The 17500-nt window shown below is 34.3% G+C and overlaps 1 protein-coding gene across 2 annotated transcripts in view; it reads right to left on the bottom strand.

Moving 5' to 3' along the window:
• LOC135216819 (retinal homeobox protein Rx2-like) overlaps positions 1-17500 on the bottom strand; it is an 85674-nt gene that overhangs the window by 34465 nt on the left and 33709 nt on the right. For both annotated transcript variants that reach the window (XM_064252318.1, XM_064252319.1), the window contains exon 2: positions 3881-4002. In XM_064252318.1, coding sequence (XP_064108388.1) covers positions 3881-4002 — 122 coding nt within the window. The remainder of the gene's footprint in view (positions 1-3880; positions 4003-17500) is intronic.

The following is a 17500-nucleotide window of genomic DNA, read 5'->3' as shown; positions in this document are numbered from 1 at the left end:
ATAATAAAAAGTTTTGCCTATTATTATATATTCTTTTGAACAAAACTTCAAGAAAACCTATATCATCAACAGCTCAGCTTAGTCAGAGACCGTTTGATTTTGGAAGCTGACTCATAAGACAAATTTTTTATATTGATGTTATTAACGTTTTTTATCTCAACCCCCTCATATCTTTTTCTCTCTCTCTCTCTCTCTCTTCTCTCTCTCTCTCTCTCTCTCTCTCTCTCTAGATATATATATTTTTCTTATCTCCGAATTATGTATCAGTTGACCATCATAGTTTTTTGAATGTAAATCCCCACTTTCTCTCTCTCTCTCTCTCCGTCTCTCTCTCCCTACTCTCTCTCTCTCTCTCTCTCTCTCTCTCTCTCTCTTGATATATATATTTTTCTTTATCTCCGAATTATGTATGAGTTGACATCACCATCACATCACGAATATATATCCTCAATAACAACTACGTTTAAATATTCACCAACACACCAATCGGTAAATACGTAATTACAGATATTCGCGGATATTTACCAACGCGCAAATGTATAAAAAAAAAAAAAAATATCCAAACAATCCCAGAAAAAAAAAAAAAACACAATCAACCTCCCTCAGCGTCGTTGGGGAAAAATACAAACCGGAGAGATTCGTTCAGCGACTCCCGCCCTCGAGTCGGCCGAATTGCTTCACTTGCTTTTGTGGATCGCAGCTATGCAAATGCGTGATTGGGAAGAAGAAGACAAAATGGCGGACGGTCTCCGTGCGTGGTCTCTCTCTCTCTCTCTCTCTCTCTCTCTCTCTCTCATTCGCGTTCTAGCAACGGAATGTTTAAGCTTCGTGACTTGATGTTTTAAATGCAGTTGCTGTTACGGAAAGGGGTTGGGGTTTTGGGGGGTTGGGGGCGTTGGGGTGGGGTAGGGGTGGGTTGGTTTGTCTCTAGATAACGGGAATGGGAGGTTTCCTATTTATATTATTAAGAGGGGGAAGGGGAGGTTCATCTCCATCTATTAGAAGTGAACTGATACACCATTAACTTCTCATTTGAGTCCTTTCTTATAAATATATATATATATATATATATTTATATATATATATCATTATATATATATCATTATATATTAATTCAATGTCTCTACGAGCAAGTTTCCTGGAGAAAATTCGATTCTCGCCTAATTTATAGTATGACTTTTTTCTTAAATTTTTTTTTTGTAATATGATAATTTTTTATTTAAGAATTCTCCTTTCGGATACATAACGATTATCGCATAATTGCAACTTGTCTTTTAGGCTTTTGTGACCTTCCTTTGACCTAACTATGAGGACCACACGCAATTATAGAAACCTATCCCAGGAAACCAAGGAAATTTAATTTTGGCTTTCACGTTTTAAGCCAAATGTACTACTACTACTCCTTCCCGCGCCTGCAATTATTAAGGTGTTTACCTGAACGCGGACAAGTATTTAACCGGTATATATAAGACCGCCAACCTCACCCCACCACCGCCGCACATAATCCTTAAATGGCAAATAACAGCTTACCACCCAGTGAAGTCAGCTCTGGTAATCCCAGGTAACACCTCTACGTCTTCATTTTCCTAAAATATTGTTATCCGGGTTTTCCAAAGGGGAATTATTTATTTCTTTAATATTTTAGATAATAATTTCGTTGGTGATTATACAGTAAAAATTTTATCAGTTAATATGCTTTTATTTGGATACGAAGTACAGTTTCCTCTTTGACTTTTGTGCACAGTCATCTGACGCGAAATTTTTCTAAATGTTTAATCATCATTTTTCGTAATATGAATTTTTCACTCGCCATTCATTTTGTTATATATATAATATATATATATAATATATATATATATATATATATATATATATGCATATATATATATATATATATATATATATATATATATATATACATACATATATATATATATATATATATAGATATATATATATATATATATATATATATATATCATATGTATATATATTGTTAACCGTATGATTGATAACCAAAATCGAATAGGAAAAGCACATATCATTCTATACATAAATAAACAAGATAAACTGTTAGGTGAACGAAAATTTCTGGAACATATTGCAATACGTTTTTGAGCGAGTGTACGTCTTCAATTTTGCGTAGAGAGGCGCTTGCTAGTCTGGCCGTACTATTGTGCAGGACCGTAGTGGTTTGGCGTCAGGTTAAAAAAAGATTTAAAAAAACGAAATATTCGGAAATTTGAGTGATTTCTCAGTTGGGGGGGTGGGTGGGTGTTAGGGAGGGTGTTATTATATTCTGGAGGAACTATGTATGCTAAGGCAAAAATTAAACTTTTTTTTTTTTTTTTTTTTTCAGAATAAGGTATATTTTTTTTTTACGACTGAGTCGAGATATGGAAGAGAAATATATCCGTAAGTGTATGTATGTATGTATGTATGTATGTATGTATGTATGTATGTATGTATGTATGTATGTATGTATGTATTTTTAACAGTGTTTGGTTTGCTGAATGAATCATGTTGTTTATTTTCATATTTTTAATTGCAAGAGAAGGAGTGAGTTACTTGATAGTTGTACTGATTTTTATCCATTAATTCGGATGCTATGTTGATATGATTACAAAAAACTAACTAAAGTTAGTTTTTTGTAATCATATCAACAGATATTCCATAAAAGTTTCATATTTCTTCACAAGTTATCACAAGCAAAATTACGTATCATTATAGGCACTGACTCAATCATTCAGAAAATCGAAGTTAATAAAAAAATTTTGAAATTTAATTGATTATCATTATATTTTACTGTTGAGCTGATTGCTTACAATTACAAAGTGTATTCTCGTTTAGAAATGTTATCTGTAAAGTACTAATTGGAGGATATACCCATCAATTTTGTGTGTGTTTAATATGAATATTTTTTTTAATATGAATAAGGACAAAGTGAGTACATGACTACAGTATTCTAAATAGCCACGAAATTCGCATAAACTTACAGTGTCTCGTAAAATGTTAATACTAAAAAAAAAAACGATATTTATCTTATTATGTATTTTTAAGAAACCGAACCGTAGGAAAACGTGTTGTAAGAATACAGTAATTTTTCAGTAAGGAAAAAATAAGCCTTTTTATGAAGTGTCAAAACCTTTTCGGTAAAATCTTTGGCCTTATACCAGCTTGTGTTTCTGGCCATCAAAACTTATCAGCGTTTCTCATGGAATGATCTAACTTCATATTTATTTATTTATTTAGTATTTTACAATGATTTCATTCACGTTTTCTTACAATGTTATGTGGAAGATTTATTTTTTTTTTTTACCAAAATATCGCGAGACACGGCAAGTAGATGTGAATTTCTTATACTTAAATATAAACACAGATACTTTGTTATATCTATTCACAGAAATTTCTATATTTTTAACATTGCTGTGTTAAAATGACATGCAATGAAAATACACTTATCTATTTCATGTGAAAATATCTCGTTATATTGTTATTCTAGTTAATATACAATAAATGTATTGTATTTATACATACATACAATACATACATACATATATAATATATATTTACTATATATATATATTATATATATATATATATATTTATATAATATAATCTATATATATATTATAATTATATATATATATAATTATATATATCTATATTATATATATATTTTATATAACTATATATATATATATATAATATATATATAGATATATAATCATATGTATATTATAATATATATAAAATATATATATTCGTATATACATACATCTCGTTTTTATATTTATAATAATAATAATAAAATAATAAAATAATAATAATAATAATAATAATAATAATAATAATAACGAGACCGTTTTTAAAAACATACCTTTCTGGGTTTATCCGGGTCGAAAGGATCTGAAGGATGCTGGTCGGGACATTCTGGGGACGTGGCCGCGTCTCCTTCGCATCTCGGGGACACCTCAGGACTTCCGACGCTCACGCCACACTCTGGTAGGACGCAGCAGAAGGCGAAGACGAAGGAGAAAAAGGATAAATGTTTAGTTAGGATTCTTTTTTTTTTTTTTTTTTTTGACAAGGGGGAGTATATATTTTTTTACTACTGACAAAATATAGTTAATTTCAGTTATTTTTTTTAGCTTGTGCGTGTTTGTGTTGGCGATAATTGATAACTGTTTGTGTTGGCGATACTTGTTTGTGTTGGCGATAATTCATAATTGTTTGTTTTGGCGATATTTGATGACGTTATATTGACGATAACTCATAACTGTCTGTGTTGGCGGCAATTCATAATTGTTTGTGTTGACGATAATTGATAATTGTGTGTTGGCGATAATTTATAACTGTTTACATTGGCGGTAATTGATAATTGTTTGTGTTGGCGATAATTGATAACTGTTTGTGTTGGCGATAATTGATAATTGTGTTAGCGGTAATTGATTAATTTGTGTTGATAATTGATAACTGCTTGCCTTTGCGATTTTTGATAACTGTATGTGCTGGCGATAAATGATAACTGTTTGTATTGGCATGGCGATAATTGATATGTGTTTGTGTTAAAGATATTCGATAACTATTTGTGTTGGCGATCATTGATAACTGTGTTGGCGATAAATGATAAACTGTCTGTGTTGGCGGAAAGTGATAGCTGTTCGTTTGGTTCGCGATAAATTGATAACTGTTTGTGTTGATGATAATTGATAATTAATTGTGTAGACGATCATTGATAATTGTGTTGACGGTCTGTGTTGGCGATAAGTGATATATGTTCGTGTTGGCGATTATTGATAACTGTTCGTGTTGCAGATAGGCGATAACATAGCGATGATGCTTTTGGTGTGTTCATACTTCAGTGAGACGAATAATAATAATAATAATAATAATAATAATAAAGGCCATTAAATACTTCTGAGGTTGGGAACGAGAGAGAGAGAGAGAGAGAGAGAGAGAGAGAGAGAGAGAGAGAGAGAGATTTCAATTCCTTCGTTCAGCGTATCTCGTCTAAAGTATTCCTTTGTGATGCTTATGCCTGTGTCAAGTTCCACGTTTGACGTTATTATCAATATTATTATTATTATTATTATTATTATTATTATTATATTATTATTATTATTAGTAGTAGCCCTAGTAGTAGTTAGTAGTAGTAGTAGTAGTAGTATTAGCAGTAGTAGCTGGGCTAGGTCCTAGGATCTGTTCTACTTTTGAGAAGGAAGTATCGAAAAACTTACATTTTCGTAGGACAGAAATCGCAGAACGTACGATTATTTATAACGATACCTTCTGTGTGTCTCGGCTCTTGAATTAATTAATATAATAATAATAATAATAATAATAAATATAATAATAATAATAATAATAATAATAATAATAATAATAATATAAAATAATATAATAATAATTTTTGTAAAAAAAAAAAAGCTGCTGAAGGCGAATGCTTGCCACAGAGATGATCTTATTTATTACGTTAATAAATGTTAATGATTATATGTTAATGACGTTTAATCAAATTCATCCTTATCAAGATGTCTGGCGATAAATGGTAATCAGATGTGAATGGCGACATTTATATAACTTCATTAAAATTCAGGACATTTGGTTTGCACGTGTGGAATTCAATTGTTGGCCAAATGGCCATGTATGTCATAAATTCAAAGGAAAGCCGACAAAACACAACCACAGTCAGAATAGCTTAACGAGGTAAACGTATTTGAATGGTTAACAGAAATCATGAAGCTTTTGAACATAGAAGTCGTGTTATCTGAATAGAGTCTATCTGATTCACTAGTATGGGAGTTTGGTTATTCTTAACACTTTATTGAGAATTGATCTCTTGCATTTTTCCGGTGTAGTCTTTTTATTAACTTGTAGTCATGTATGCGCCTTGAAGTTACTCTACTAATAACGCCTTAACTGCTCACTGACTCAAACTCCTATAATACGAGAAGCATTACTAGATTTGTGTATTAAAATCCTTTAAGTGAGAGGCTACATTATTCCACTGACGCAGTTCGGAGTTCGTAAGGAACTACGAGTGTGGCCATATTCTGTACAAAAGTATATAAAAGTATAAGCGCGACTACAACAAAAGGGGTTTATGACCCTTTTAACCACAAACTTTTCCATTGCCGAATTTGAAAGGGGCTAAGGTTCCACTGTAGCTATTTCCTCCATGTGAGTGACTCCCCTTCTAAAGAGTAATATTTTCGGTTGGTGTTGGATCGCTGTCCTATTTAATTTCAACTAATTTTTTTTTCTTATTCGTTTCTTATTTTCAGGATGGAAACTCTTGTGGGATGTTGAGGGTCTCAATAAAATCTACATTTCAGTTAATAAGATTGTGGTTTTTTTTTTTCGTTATTTAAAAATTGTTGGCATCTTATTTTGCAAAATATTCTTTCAAAATATTTGAATTTTGCCATGGTTCTCTCTCTCTCTCTCTCTCTCTCTCTCTCTCTCTCTCTCTCTCTCTCTCTCTCTCTCTCTCCCCTCAGTTTAAAAGATTATGGTTTTTGGCTTTCATCATTAACTTTCAAAGATCGCAGCGAACTTTTTTTGTAAAATATTCTTTCAAAATAAATTCATTTCTCTCTCTCTCTCTCTCTCTCTCTCTCTCTCTCTCCTCTCTCTCTCTCTCTCGTTCCTGGAATATACAGGGAATTAGGAAGTAATAACAGAAGATTTAGACGATTCCTACGTAAATTGAATTCATCTTCATATTTATATATATTTTTTCCTTTGTTTAACTCGTTTTGGATATTTGCCGTTCAGGGAAGGTATATTCTCTGCTTCTCAGAGGATGGAAAGGTGTTGGAATGGATTTGTTCATTCCTGATTCCAGTTCCTTTAACCTGAGCGCCAAGACGCCAGGTAGTACACCTACATATATAAGAAGTAAAAATAATTTTATTCGACTTATATAGAATGCGGTGGTAGTCTGAAAATGTCACTAGCTGTGACAGTATTCTACTTTGGAACTAAGTATTTATATTGTTCCGTTTTTTAAATTTTTTAAATTTTTATTTTCTATTTTTCGTAGTTTAAATTTCGGACAGTTTGTAGATCCGTGCACTGTATGATTAGGCGTTTTTTTTTAATGGTCCGATTGAATTTTGTTTTAGCGCTACTTGTATGTATGTATGTGTGTGCTTTGTTTGTTTGTGTTTGTTTATTAGTTTCCATGTTTTGAAATTTAATAAAGGGTCATAGCAATGATTTAATAGTCGAATTATTTTTACTGTGTTCCGTTTTAATTGTTTTAGCGCTGGATGTACGTATGTGTGTGTATGTTTGTCTGTTTTGTGTGTATATTAACTTTCACGCTTTGAAATTTAATAGTTATATATCTAAGTATCCAAAAATGACTGAGTGAACCTTGAGAATTAGTCGTCTTGTCTTCCGCTAAAATTGAGAGAGAACTATAACGTTCCCTAACGAAACCCACCCACTCTTCCCCCCGCCCCCCACCGCCCCCCTACCCCCTACCCCCTACCGCCCATTTTTTTCCTCCATGTGACTTTTCTCCTCTCCCCCCTTTTCCATTTCCAGCTGTTCCTCCCTTTTCGAACTCCTTTCTTTCCTTTCTTCTTCCCATCACGCCCAGCTGTTCGTGTTCAGGAAGGTCATGTAAATTTGAATAAAGAGCCTGTGCCAAGCCAAGCAGCGACAATTTCCCGTACTTGAATATGGCTTATGTATTAGATATCGATGTAAGCTACAAATGTCCTTTAAGATCTCATTCGCTTCTACCTCGGAATTTACTATATTAATATATTTTCGTGTATGTTAACCGAAGGGGAATTATTATTATTTTTTTTTTTTTATTTTTTTTTGAGTTGATAAGAAATTCGTCGTCGGCTCATGGGCTCGAACCACGGAACCAAGAATTCAGGACTTACAGTGGCGCGCTTACCCACATGGAAATGAATCACAGTGATGTGATAAAATTCATATATATCTTATATATATATATATATATATATACATATATATACAATATATATATATATTATATATATATATCTATATAATAAAAAATATATAATAGTATAACTTTAAAAAAGACAGTAGATGCACATGACTTCATTTAAATAAGTTAATACTACAGGAAAATGATTAGGGGAACAAACAAGTCAGTACCAAGCGCTTTCGCCTATATTCAGGCATTGTCGATTCAATGCCTGAATAATGAGAAAGTGGTATTTGCTTGTATATATGTATGTATATATATATATATATATATATATATATATATATATATATATATATATATATATACACACGCACACTAAGTATGCAATGTATATCCTACGTTATTCATTGTTTATGTTGCCCTGTTTACCCAAAGTGCTATTGTTGCTTGGAACGCTCCCTGCTTTATTTTCAAGCAACCAAAATGCTTCAAGACTTAACTTCATATAAACTGCCCAAAACAATTTGAATTCAAGTTCATATTCACACATTTTTTTTGTTATCTTTCAAAACATCTTACATTTTTCACTGATGTAGTAATCATTACTTTTGTTGTTATTAAGGAATTTTTGAAACAAAATAATAAATTCCTATTAACGGAATTAAATGTAGTTGTATTTTGATTTTAGGTAAAAATACACATGTAGATTATATATATATTATATATATATTATATATATATACTATATATATATATTATACTACATATATATATATATTATATCTATATTTATATATATATATCTATATATATATAACATATAATATATACATCTATTATATATAGATATACTATATATATATATATAATATCTATATACTATATACTATATATATTATATATATACTGTATGTATACTGCAAACGCAATGTCAATCACTCTAATAAAAAAAATATATATATATATATATATATATATATATATATATATCTATATGTATATATATATATATATTTATATATATATATATGTATGTATATATCTATATATATATAATCTATATATATATATATATATATGTAGTATATATATATATATATATATATATTATATATATATATATATATACATAAACTACATACATACATATATATGTGTGTGTATATATTATATATATATATATTATATATTTATATAATATATATATATATATGTATACTGCAACGCAATGTCAATCACTCTCTAGTATAAGTTCCCGGGTTACCTGTCTGTTTTACCTTGAATGACTCTATGTAAAAAAAAATATATATTATATTATTTAGTAAAAGATATTCAAACATCGCTTTCGCTTTGTTGAAAAGTTTGACCTCCCCCGTGAACCGATCTCGCCGATTTCTGTATCTGGTCCAACAACTATACTTTCGTCAATAAAGGTATAATACAACGAAGAATCTCACGAGCAATTCGGGGATACCTTTCCTTGTTTCTCCCGAGAGCTCTCTCTCTCTCTCTCTCTCTCTCTCTCTCTCTCTCTCTCTCTCTCTCTCTCTCTCTCTCTCTCTCATCATTCTTGTCCAAAAGCCATATGAGCATTTTCGTATCCTTATACCTGTCTCCTCGGATGACTACCAAGTCTTTGAGACATCCTAATCCTTGTAACTCCTTGTAACTCTCTCTCTCTCTATCTCTCCATCCTTCCCCAAAACCTCCTCCTTTCTCTGGTCCTTTCTCACCGCGCGCCTGTAATCCTCCGTTTGGCGAGCATCCTAGCGGAAAGTAACGTCCGATGACGCTAAGCCGCCCGAAAGGTGTCGTTGGGGTGAGCATGGGCGCCTAGACCCCGAGATAACATGCTTCTAAAACACCCATCCTCTCTCTCTCTCTCTCTCTCTCTCTCTCTCTCTAGTACATCTCAAATGGCCCAACACCACCATCACCATCACCACCACCACCACCGCCGTCTTGCCTTCGTCGTGGAGTCGTTGAGGGAGAAAAAAAAGTGTGTTACAATGTTGCTCCCTTTTGCTTTTGTTTAGACTCTCTCTCTCTCTCTCTCACTCACTCTCTCTCTCTCTTTTTCTCCCTCTCTCTATCTTTTGTTTGTATTCATGTCTTTTTCGCGCGTAACTTTGCCTAAGTATTTCCACTTGTTAATACTCGAGAGAGAGAGAGAGAGAGAGAGAGAGAGAGCACAAATAACTATGTTGTACTTGCTGAGGACAAAGATAACTACTGAAGAGAGAGACAGAGAGAGACAGAGAGAGAGAGCAAATAACTATGTTCAACTTGCTGAGGACAAAGCTAACTACTAAATATTGAATGAGAGAGAGAGAGAGAGAGAGAGAGAGAGAGAGAGAGAGAGAGAGAGAGAGAGAGGGGTAAAAATGGCAGGCCAGTTTAATGCTAAATAAATAACCTCTTTGATTAAGTCCTGTGAGGAAAGTCGTGATCAAGGAGTTACGGATGAAGGGGAAGAAGACGAAGAGGAGGAGGAGGCGGAGGCGGAGGCGGAGGAGGAGGAGGAGGAGGGGAAGGAGTGGGTATCGGGTGGGGGTCAAGAGGTCAGGTAAGGTGAGAGAAGGAGACCACCAGGAACTGGAGAGTCCGAGACGGGTAAATGATTGCGAACTCATGCTAGTTCTACCAAACTTATTTATTGCCTACGTCGTCGGTGAAATCCAACATACTTGTTGATATCTATAATCTGTCGGTTATCGGCAACTTTATTATTATTTTCTCGCTGAAATCGCAAATTCAAGTTATGTTTGGACACTTGAGTGGCTGGTTTTTACGGGAAATGTGAAAAGTTTCAGTGGTTTTGTGATTTTTTTTTTTGGCTAGTGCCTTAGGAAAGGCAGTCTGTAGTGAGTAGCTTATCATTGTAAGGTTGAAAGGGTTGTTAATAATAATAATAATAATAATAATAATAATAATAATAATAATAATAATAATAATAATTATATTTGACGACAGCACACACTGTATTGGCTTTGGTGAATGATTACATAATTGTATGTGTATGTATGTGTATATACTGTATATATGTATGTATGTATGTATGTATGTATATCCATATAAAATATGTGTATATATGTATATGTCTATATAATATAAATGCACATGTATATATATGTGTGTGTGTATAGACATGTTATGAACTACATCAAGAGTTTAAAAAAAGACCTTTCATACCCACCATTTTTTTCCTGGCTATCCATGATAATAATGTGTTAAAAATCATATACGAGAATGAATATCTGCTAACCATCCCATGAGTCCTCCATAGCACTATGATATTCATTACGGAAAATGACAAATATTTCTTATTCTACGAGTCATTCCAAACAGCTTTTGACAGAAGAAACAGAATGACGATGTTCAGACATTCCACGAACGTCTTTGAGATCGGCAGATGTTCATCTGTTTTGATTTACCTTGGTTCCAGCGACGTTGTCAACCTTTTACTCTCTCTCTCTCTCTCTCTCTCTCTCTCTCTCTCTCTTCTCTCTCACCCGTAACGATCGTTTAAGGAGATCATAGCACCCCAGAGACATGTGAGAGAGGGAAATATACTGGGCCGCTTTATGCGATTTGCATAACTGGACAGATTAAAGGGAGGCTTACGGGATTCATCTCATAGGCAGGAAGGGAAGACGAAGAAAATGAAGAGGCAGAGGAGGAGGAGGAGGAGGAGGAGGAGGAGGAGGAGGAGGAGGAGGAGGAGGAAGGAAGGAGGGGGAGGGGGAGGGGGAGGAAGAGGAAGAGGAGGCATTCCTCAAGGGAAGAGTCCCAGTTTCCAGGTAATCTGCAGGTAATAGCTCCTTTGAGGAATTCGGGGTGATGACTGGAAGTGATAATGATGTTGATAACGCGTAATGGTGTGATTCACACAAGTGATTAGGGCTCCCTTCGTCGTGTCACTCCTTGATTAGTTAATTATTTTTACGTATAGGCATTTAGGGATATTTTTTTCATTCTTTTCAGTATTATTATTATTTTATATATTTATTTTTTTATTTTTGTCTATCACAATCATCTTATTCGACTGGGTGGTTTTTACAGTGTGAGATTCCGGGTTGCATCCTGCCCTTCCGGTTATGGATCCGTCACTTTTCTTACTATGTGCGCCGTTTCTAAGATCACACTCTTCTGCATGAGTCCTGGAGCTACTTCAGCCTCTAGTTTTTCTAGATTCCTTTCCAGGGATCTTGGGATCGTGCCTAGTGCTCCTATGATTATGGGTACGATTTCCACTTGCATATCCCATATCCTTCTTATTTCTATTTTCAGATCTTGATACTTATCCATTTTTCCCTCTTTTTCTCTTCGACTCTGGTGTCCATGGTATTGCGAAATCAATGAGTGATACTTCCTCTTGACTTTGTCAATCAACGTCACGTCTGGTCTATTTGCACGTATCACCCTATCTGATACTGATACCAAGTCCCAAAGGATCTTGCCTGCCTGCTCATTTTCTATCACTCCCTCAGGTTGGTGCTCGTACCACTTATTACTGCAAGGTAGCTGATGTTTCTTGCACAGGCTCCAGTGGAGGGCTTTTGCCACTGAATCATGCCTTTTTTTGTACTGGTTCTGTGCAAGTGCCGGGCATTCGCTTGCTATGTGGTTTATGGTTTCATTTTTCGTATTACACTTCCTACATATGGGAGAGATGTTATTTCCGTCTATCGTTCTTTGAACGAACATATCTGGTTCTTAGGGCCTGATCTTGTGCCGCTGTTATCATTCCTTCAGTTTCCTTCTTTAGCTCTCCCCTCTGTAGCCATTGCCATGTGTCATCGCTGGCTATTCTTTAGTCTGTCTCATGTATTGTCCGTTGCATTGGGTTTTGTTGTGCCAGTCCTCTTTGTTTGTCATTCTGTTCTGTATATATCGGGTCTTGCTATTTTTATTAGTCCTTCTCCCATGCACTCTTTAGCCATCGTCTTCATGGCAGATATTGCCCCCAGTGTCTGTTCTCGGTTGACGCCAGTCCTCTATGTTTGTCATTCTCCTGTCTCTGTATATATGGGTCTTCGTCTATTTACTTGATGTCCCATTCTTCCCATGCACACTCTTGTAGCCACTCGTCTTCACTGTTTTTCAAGATATTTGCCCCCAGTGCTCTTTTCTCGATGTTGACGCAGTCCTCTATACTTAGTAGTCCTGCCCTCCTTCCTTTCGTGTTGTGTATAGTCTGTCCGTATTTGCTCTTGGGTGTAGTGCTTTGTGTATTGTCATATGTTTCCTCGTTTTCTGGTCTATGCTGCGGAGTTCTGCCTTTGTCCATTCCACTATTCCTGCGCTGTATCTGATTACTGGTACTGCCCATGTGTTTATGGCTTTTATCATATTTCCGGCGTTATTATTATTATTAAAAGAAATGGCTAATTCAGCAGCGTTATACTATTAGACATTCTTCTCTATTTTCCGCATAGCAGCTTTTTCCGTGCTAATTAAACAGGCTAGTAGAGCGCCTATAGAGGGCATGATCAAATACATGGTCAAAATCGGTGTATATGTTATTATTATTATTATTATTATTATTATTATTATTATTATTATTATTATTATTATTGCACTGCCTAGAGTCATGACATATTGATCCTAGAGTTACTCTATGAAATTCAGTTAGGTTAACATACTTCCATATATTACTGATTCCCATAACCTTCCCCATTTTTAGAGTCGGGGTGAGTTCAGCGCGAGCTGGATAAAAAAAAAAAACAAAAAAAAAAACAGTAAGGGTTCAACATCCCTGTGCCATCCACGTACTCGAAGCGAAGCGGCTATTACAGGTTTTTGTGAAGAATGAGATGGAAGTCCGATGATTTTTCTTATAAGAAATTGCTATTTATCAGCTATAATACCAACTCCGCAAGACAGTGGAATCGCTGCTTCTATTTATTTTCCCTGTTGGCCTTTTATAATAATAATAATAATAATAATAATAATAATAATAATAATAATAATAATAATAATAATAATAATAAATATAGCGTTATTGCCTTATTAATAAAGAAATTTGAAACAAAAGCAGGTTATTAGAATTTATGAAACGATGTTTTTAATATCATTAGTGGAAGACGGGTTTAGAAATATCACAGAAAGAGAGAGAGAGAGAGAGAGAGAGAGAGAGAGAGAGAGAGAGAGAGAGAGAGGAGGACGGAAGTGTAACATGAAAATAATATTGAAGGCGCCATAATTAAATACATATCAGAGAGAGAGAGAGAGAGAGAGAGAGAGAGAGAGAGAGAGAGAGAGAGACTGAAGGAGGCTTAAAAAAATGAGAGCGTCACAATTATAAATATATCGAAGAGAGAGAGAGAGAGAGAGAGAGAGACAAATACTTGCAGACCTCCTATAGACCTCCTTAATGTTATTAAGTTTTGCAGCGTTTCCTAGGTATTATAAATAATTATTATGCGACAAAATATTGTAGACATTTATAAAAAGCACATCCAAATATAATAATAATAATAATAACAAGGATTATCTCTATAGTCTTTTCAAAATGTCCTCCCAAATTCGAAGACAAATTAGCGTCTTTTCTTTAACGTCGTTTTATCCTCCTCTTAAAAAAAATCATTTCTAACCCCCTACTTTGTATCCCTCCCACTTCTCTCCCTCACCCCCATCCCCAACCTCTCCCACCCTCCCCAATCCCAACCTCTCCTTGTAAAATGATTTCACACACAAACCGTCTTAATGCCTCAAAGAAGAAGGAGCAAGAGATCTGCCCCCTCCCCACCCCCCCCCCGAAAAAAAAGGTTAATACGGCCATACAATGAATAATTAATTGTAAATATGTCTCCCCAATGAGGCGTTCTAAAGACGGATTTAAGATCTGAGAGGTCTTTTCCCCCCTCCCCCCAACCCCTTCCTCGCCCCCTCTCCTCTCACCCCCCTATCTTTAAAACCTCCATCCTACCACCTCCCATCCCCCATTACCTTGTATAGCAATGAATGGGGCCCAATTTACCTAAAGAAGTGGCCAATTTCACTCCAATTCTTAACCTCTGTTACTTCTCACCCCAACTTTACACTTGTGACGTCACGTTTCCGCTCCCTAACCCCCCCTTGTCCCCCTCCCCACACTTTTTTTTTTCTGTAGTGTTGGTAGGCGGAGTCGGGATTCAGCTTTGATATTTTTTCTTTATTTTTTAGAATTAGAATTTTTTCATTGCCTTTTTGGAAGTTGTGTAATGGTAGGTTTCAAAATTCTAAATTCTAGCGGTTGGCGTGTGTTTTTTTTTTTTGCCTTTTTTTTTTTTTTTTTTTTTTTTTTTTTTTTGGTTTTTTTTTTTTTTTTTTTTTTTTTAAATCTTTTTGTTTTCATCTTTTTTAGTAGATTGTTCATTCCAAGGACAAGACAGGATCAAAATAGGTTGCGTGAAGTCCAGTGTATGGGGGAAAAATATTGATAATATTTGTACGTATAATCATTTGGGCAAAAAATTCTGATAATATTTTTGCATTTATTTACTTCCTTATAATTTTTTTTTAAGTTCCATGAGCAACGACATTTATTCTTACTTGAGTATTTTTATTTTCTTCGTCAGAAAATGCTTTGGAAGTTGAAGTATTAGTTATTGTTTTAGAGTCTTTGCGTAATGTTATAGACAAAAAAATATATATATTGAAAATATTGCTAATATTTCGAATACAATTGGTATATGACTTCAGTGTTGTTTATTCATTGTGAGACGCGTAAGATGGAATGGAATTCTATATTCGTAGATTCTTATTCAGCTCTTCATCTAGCACCAGTATTTAGAACATAGTTAACTTATTACTTATCTGTAAGATTTTTCAGTTCATTGATTGACCTATAATATGAATAGAAATTCTATAATGATAAAATTTTATTCAGCGTCATATCTGGGTTACTTACGACATCCCTTCTAAAAAAAATACTTATTCCAGGAATCCTGGATTCTCAAGACGAGGAGGAGGAGGAGGAGGAGGAGGAGGAGGAGGAGGATGAGGAGGCGGAGGCGGAGGCGAGGAGGAGGAGGAGGAGGAGGAGGAGGAGGAGAAGGAGGAGGAGGAGGGCCGCTCACTCATTCCAGCCCCAGCGCAGAGCTGTGGAAGTGCGTAAACCGACGAAATGACTTTAAATTGCTGGACTCTCTTTCCTTTCTACCCTCCTCTGTACTCCCCATTCTTGTTCCGCAGTAAACCCCCTTCGAGTCTATTAGGCACATTACAATTTCATGGCTATTTCACACTTCCCTTGGCTTGAATTGACAGCCAGATTGGTAGGAGTGGGAATCGGAGAGTTGGAGGAGGAGGAGGTGGAGGTGGTGGCTGTAAAATTGAATCATTTTCTGAATCAATTTTATGACAATTTAGACTTAATTTGGGCTATGGCGGAGCGGGGTGTTAAGAGGAATGTCTGTCTGCGAGAGAGAGAGAGAGAGAGAGAGAGAGAGAGAGAGAGAGAGAGAGAGAGAGAGTACTGAAATATAGATGATAATTTTATTTATAAAATACGATTTTGGTTATTTATGTCACATATAAATTTATAAGACCGTGTTTCATATGAGAGAGAGAGAGAGAGAGAGAGAGAGAGAGAGAGAGAGAGAGAGAGAGAATACTGAAATGTAGATGATAATTTTACTTATAAAATACGATTTTGGTTATGTATGTCGCATATTAATTTATATAACCTTGTTTCATAAGAGAGAGAGAGAGAGAGAGAGGAGAGAGAGAGAGAGAGAGAGAGAGAGAGAATACTGAAATGTAGCAATAATTTTGATGCTTTGAATCTTGGTTGCTCACGAAGTGAAGGCTCGGTTATACAACCATGATGTATACTATTAATAGTCACCGACGATAACTATTTAATATTTTGGAAACCGTCATCCGATTATTCCAGCGCTTGTTTGTTACTGAGGTTAAATCACAGACCTTATTTTTATATTATTTTAGCCAAGAAGCCTGTGTATCATCATCTATTAGAGCAAAGCTATTAGCATATTTCCATTCATGCACGTTAAAAAATTATTATTCTTGATGCTTATTGGTGAAGAGGCTTTTTTTATTTCATCTTAATGAAAATATTTTTCGTGGCTTAACTAATATAATTTCGGATCAAATCATTAATGAATAATCATTTTCTTCTTCATCTTTAGTGAGCAGAATATTTTTGTCACATAAAATAACATTGGAACATGTTCAAACACAGACGTGCAAAGAAATTGAACTGTCACTTTTATATATATTTTTTGTCATGTAAAATTTCTATATGTAAGAAAATTATATATATAATATTTTTGGTGATATATGATTAGTATACGTAATATAATAATTAGTTTGGTTTTGTCTTAAGTGATAAATAGTAAAAGCAATTTTATGTTTTATATACGCAAGAAAAATATATAAATATACTTTTTTGGTGATATATAATTAGCATGCATGATAAAATAATTTTGTTTTGTTTTGTCTTAAGTGATAAATATTAAATGCAATTTTATGCAGTTTGAGTAATGTTTCACCGGCTTGAATTTTGGTGTGACCAAATATTTGCGATGACGTGACCAAATATTTGCGTTGATGTGAGTGAATATTTGCGTT

The sequence above is a fragment of the Macrobrachium nipponense genome, chromosome 6 (genome assembly GCF_015104395.2).
Source record: "Macrobrachium nipponense isolate FS-2020 chromosome 6, ASM1510439v2, whole genome shotgun sequence".
Taxonomy (NCBI): Eukaryota; Metazoa; Arthropoda; class Malacostraca; order Decapoda; family Palaemonidae; genus Macrobrachium; species Macrobrachium nipponense.
Note: the sequence above shows the minus strand (reverse complement) of the source record. Positions and strands in the feature narration are given on the sequence as shown.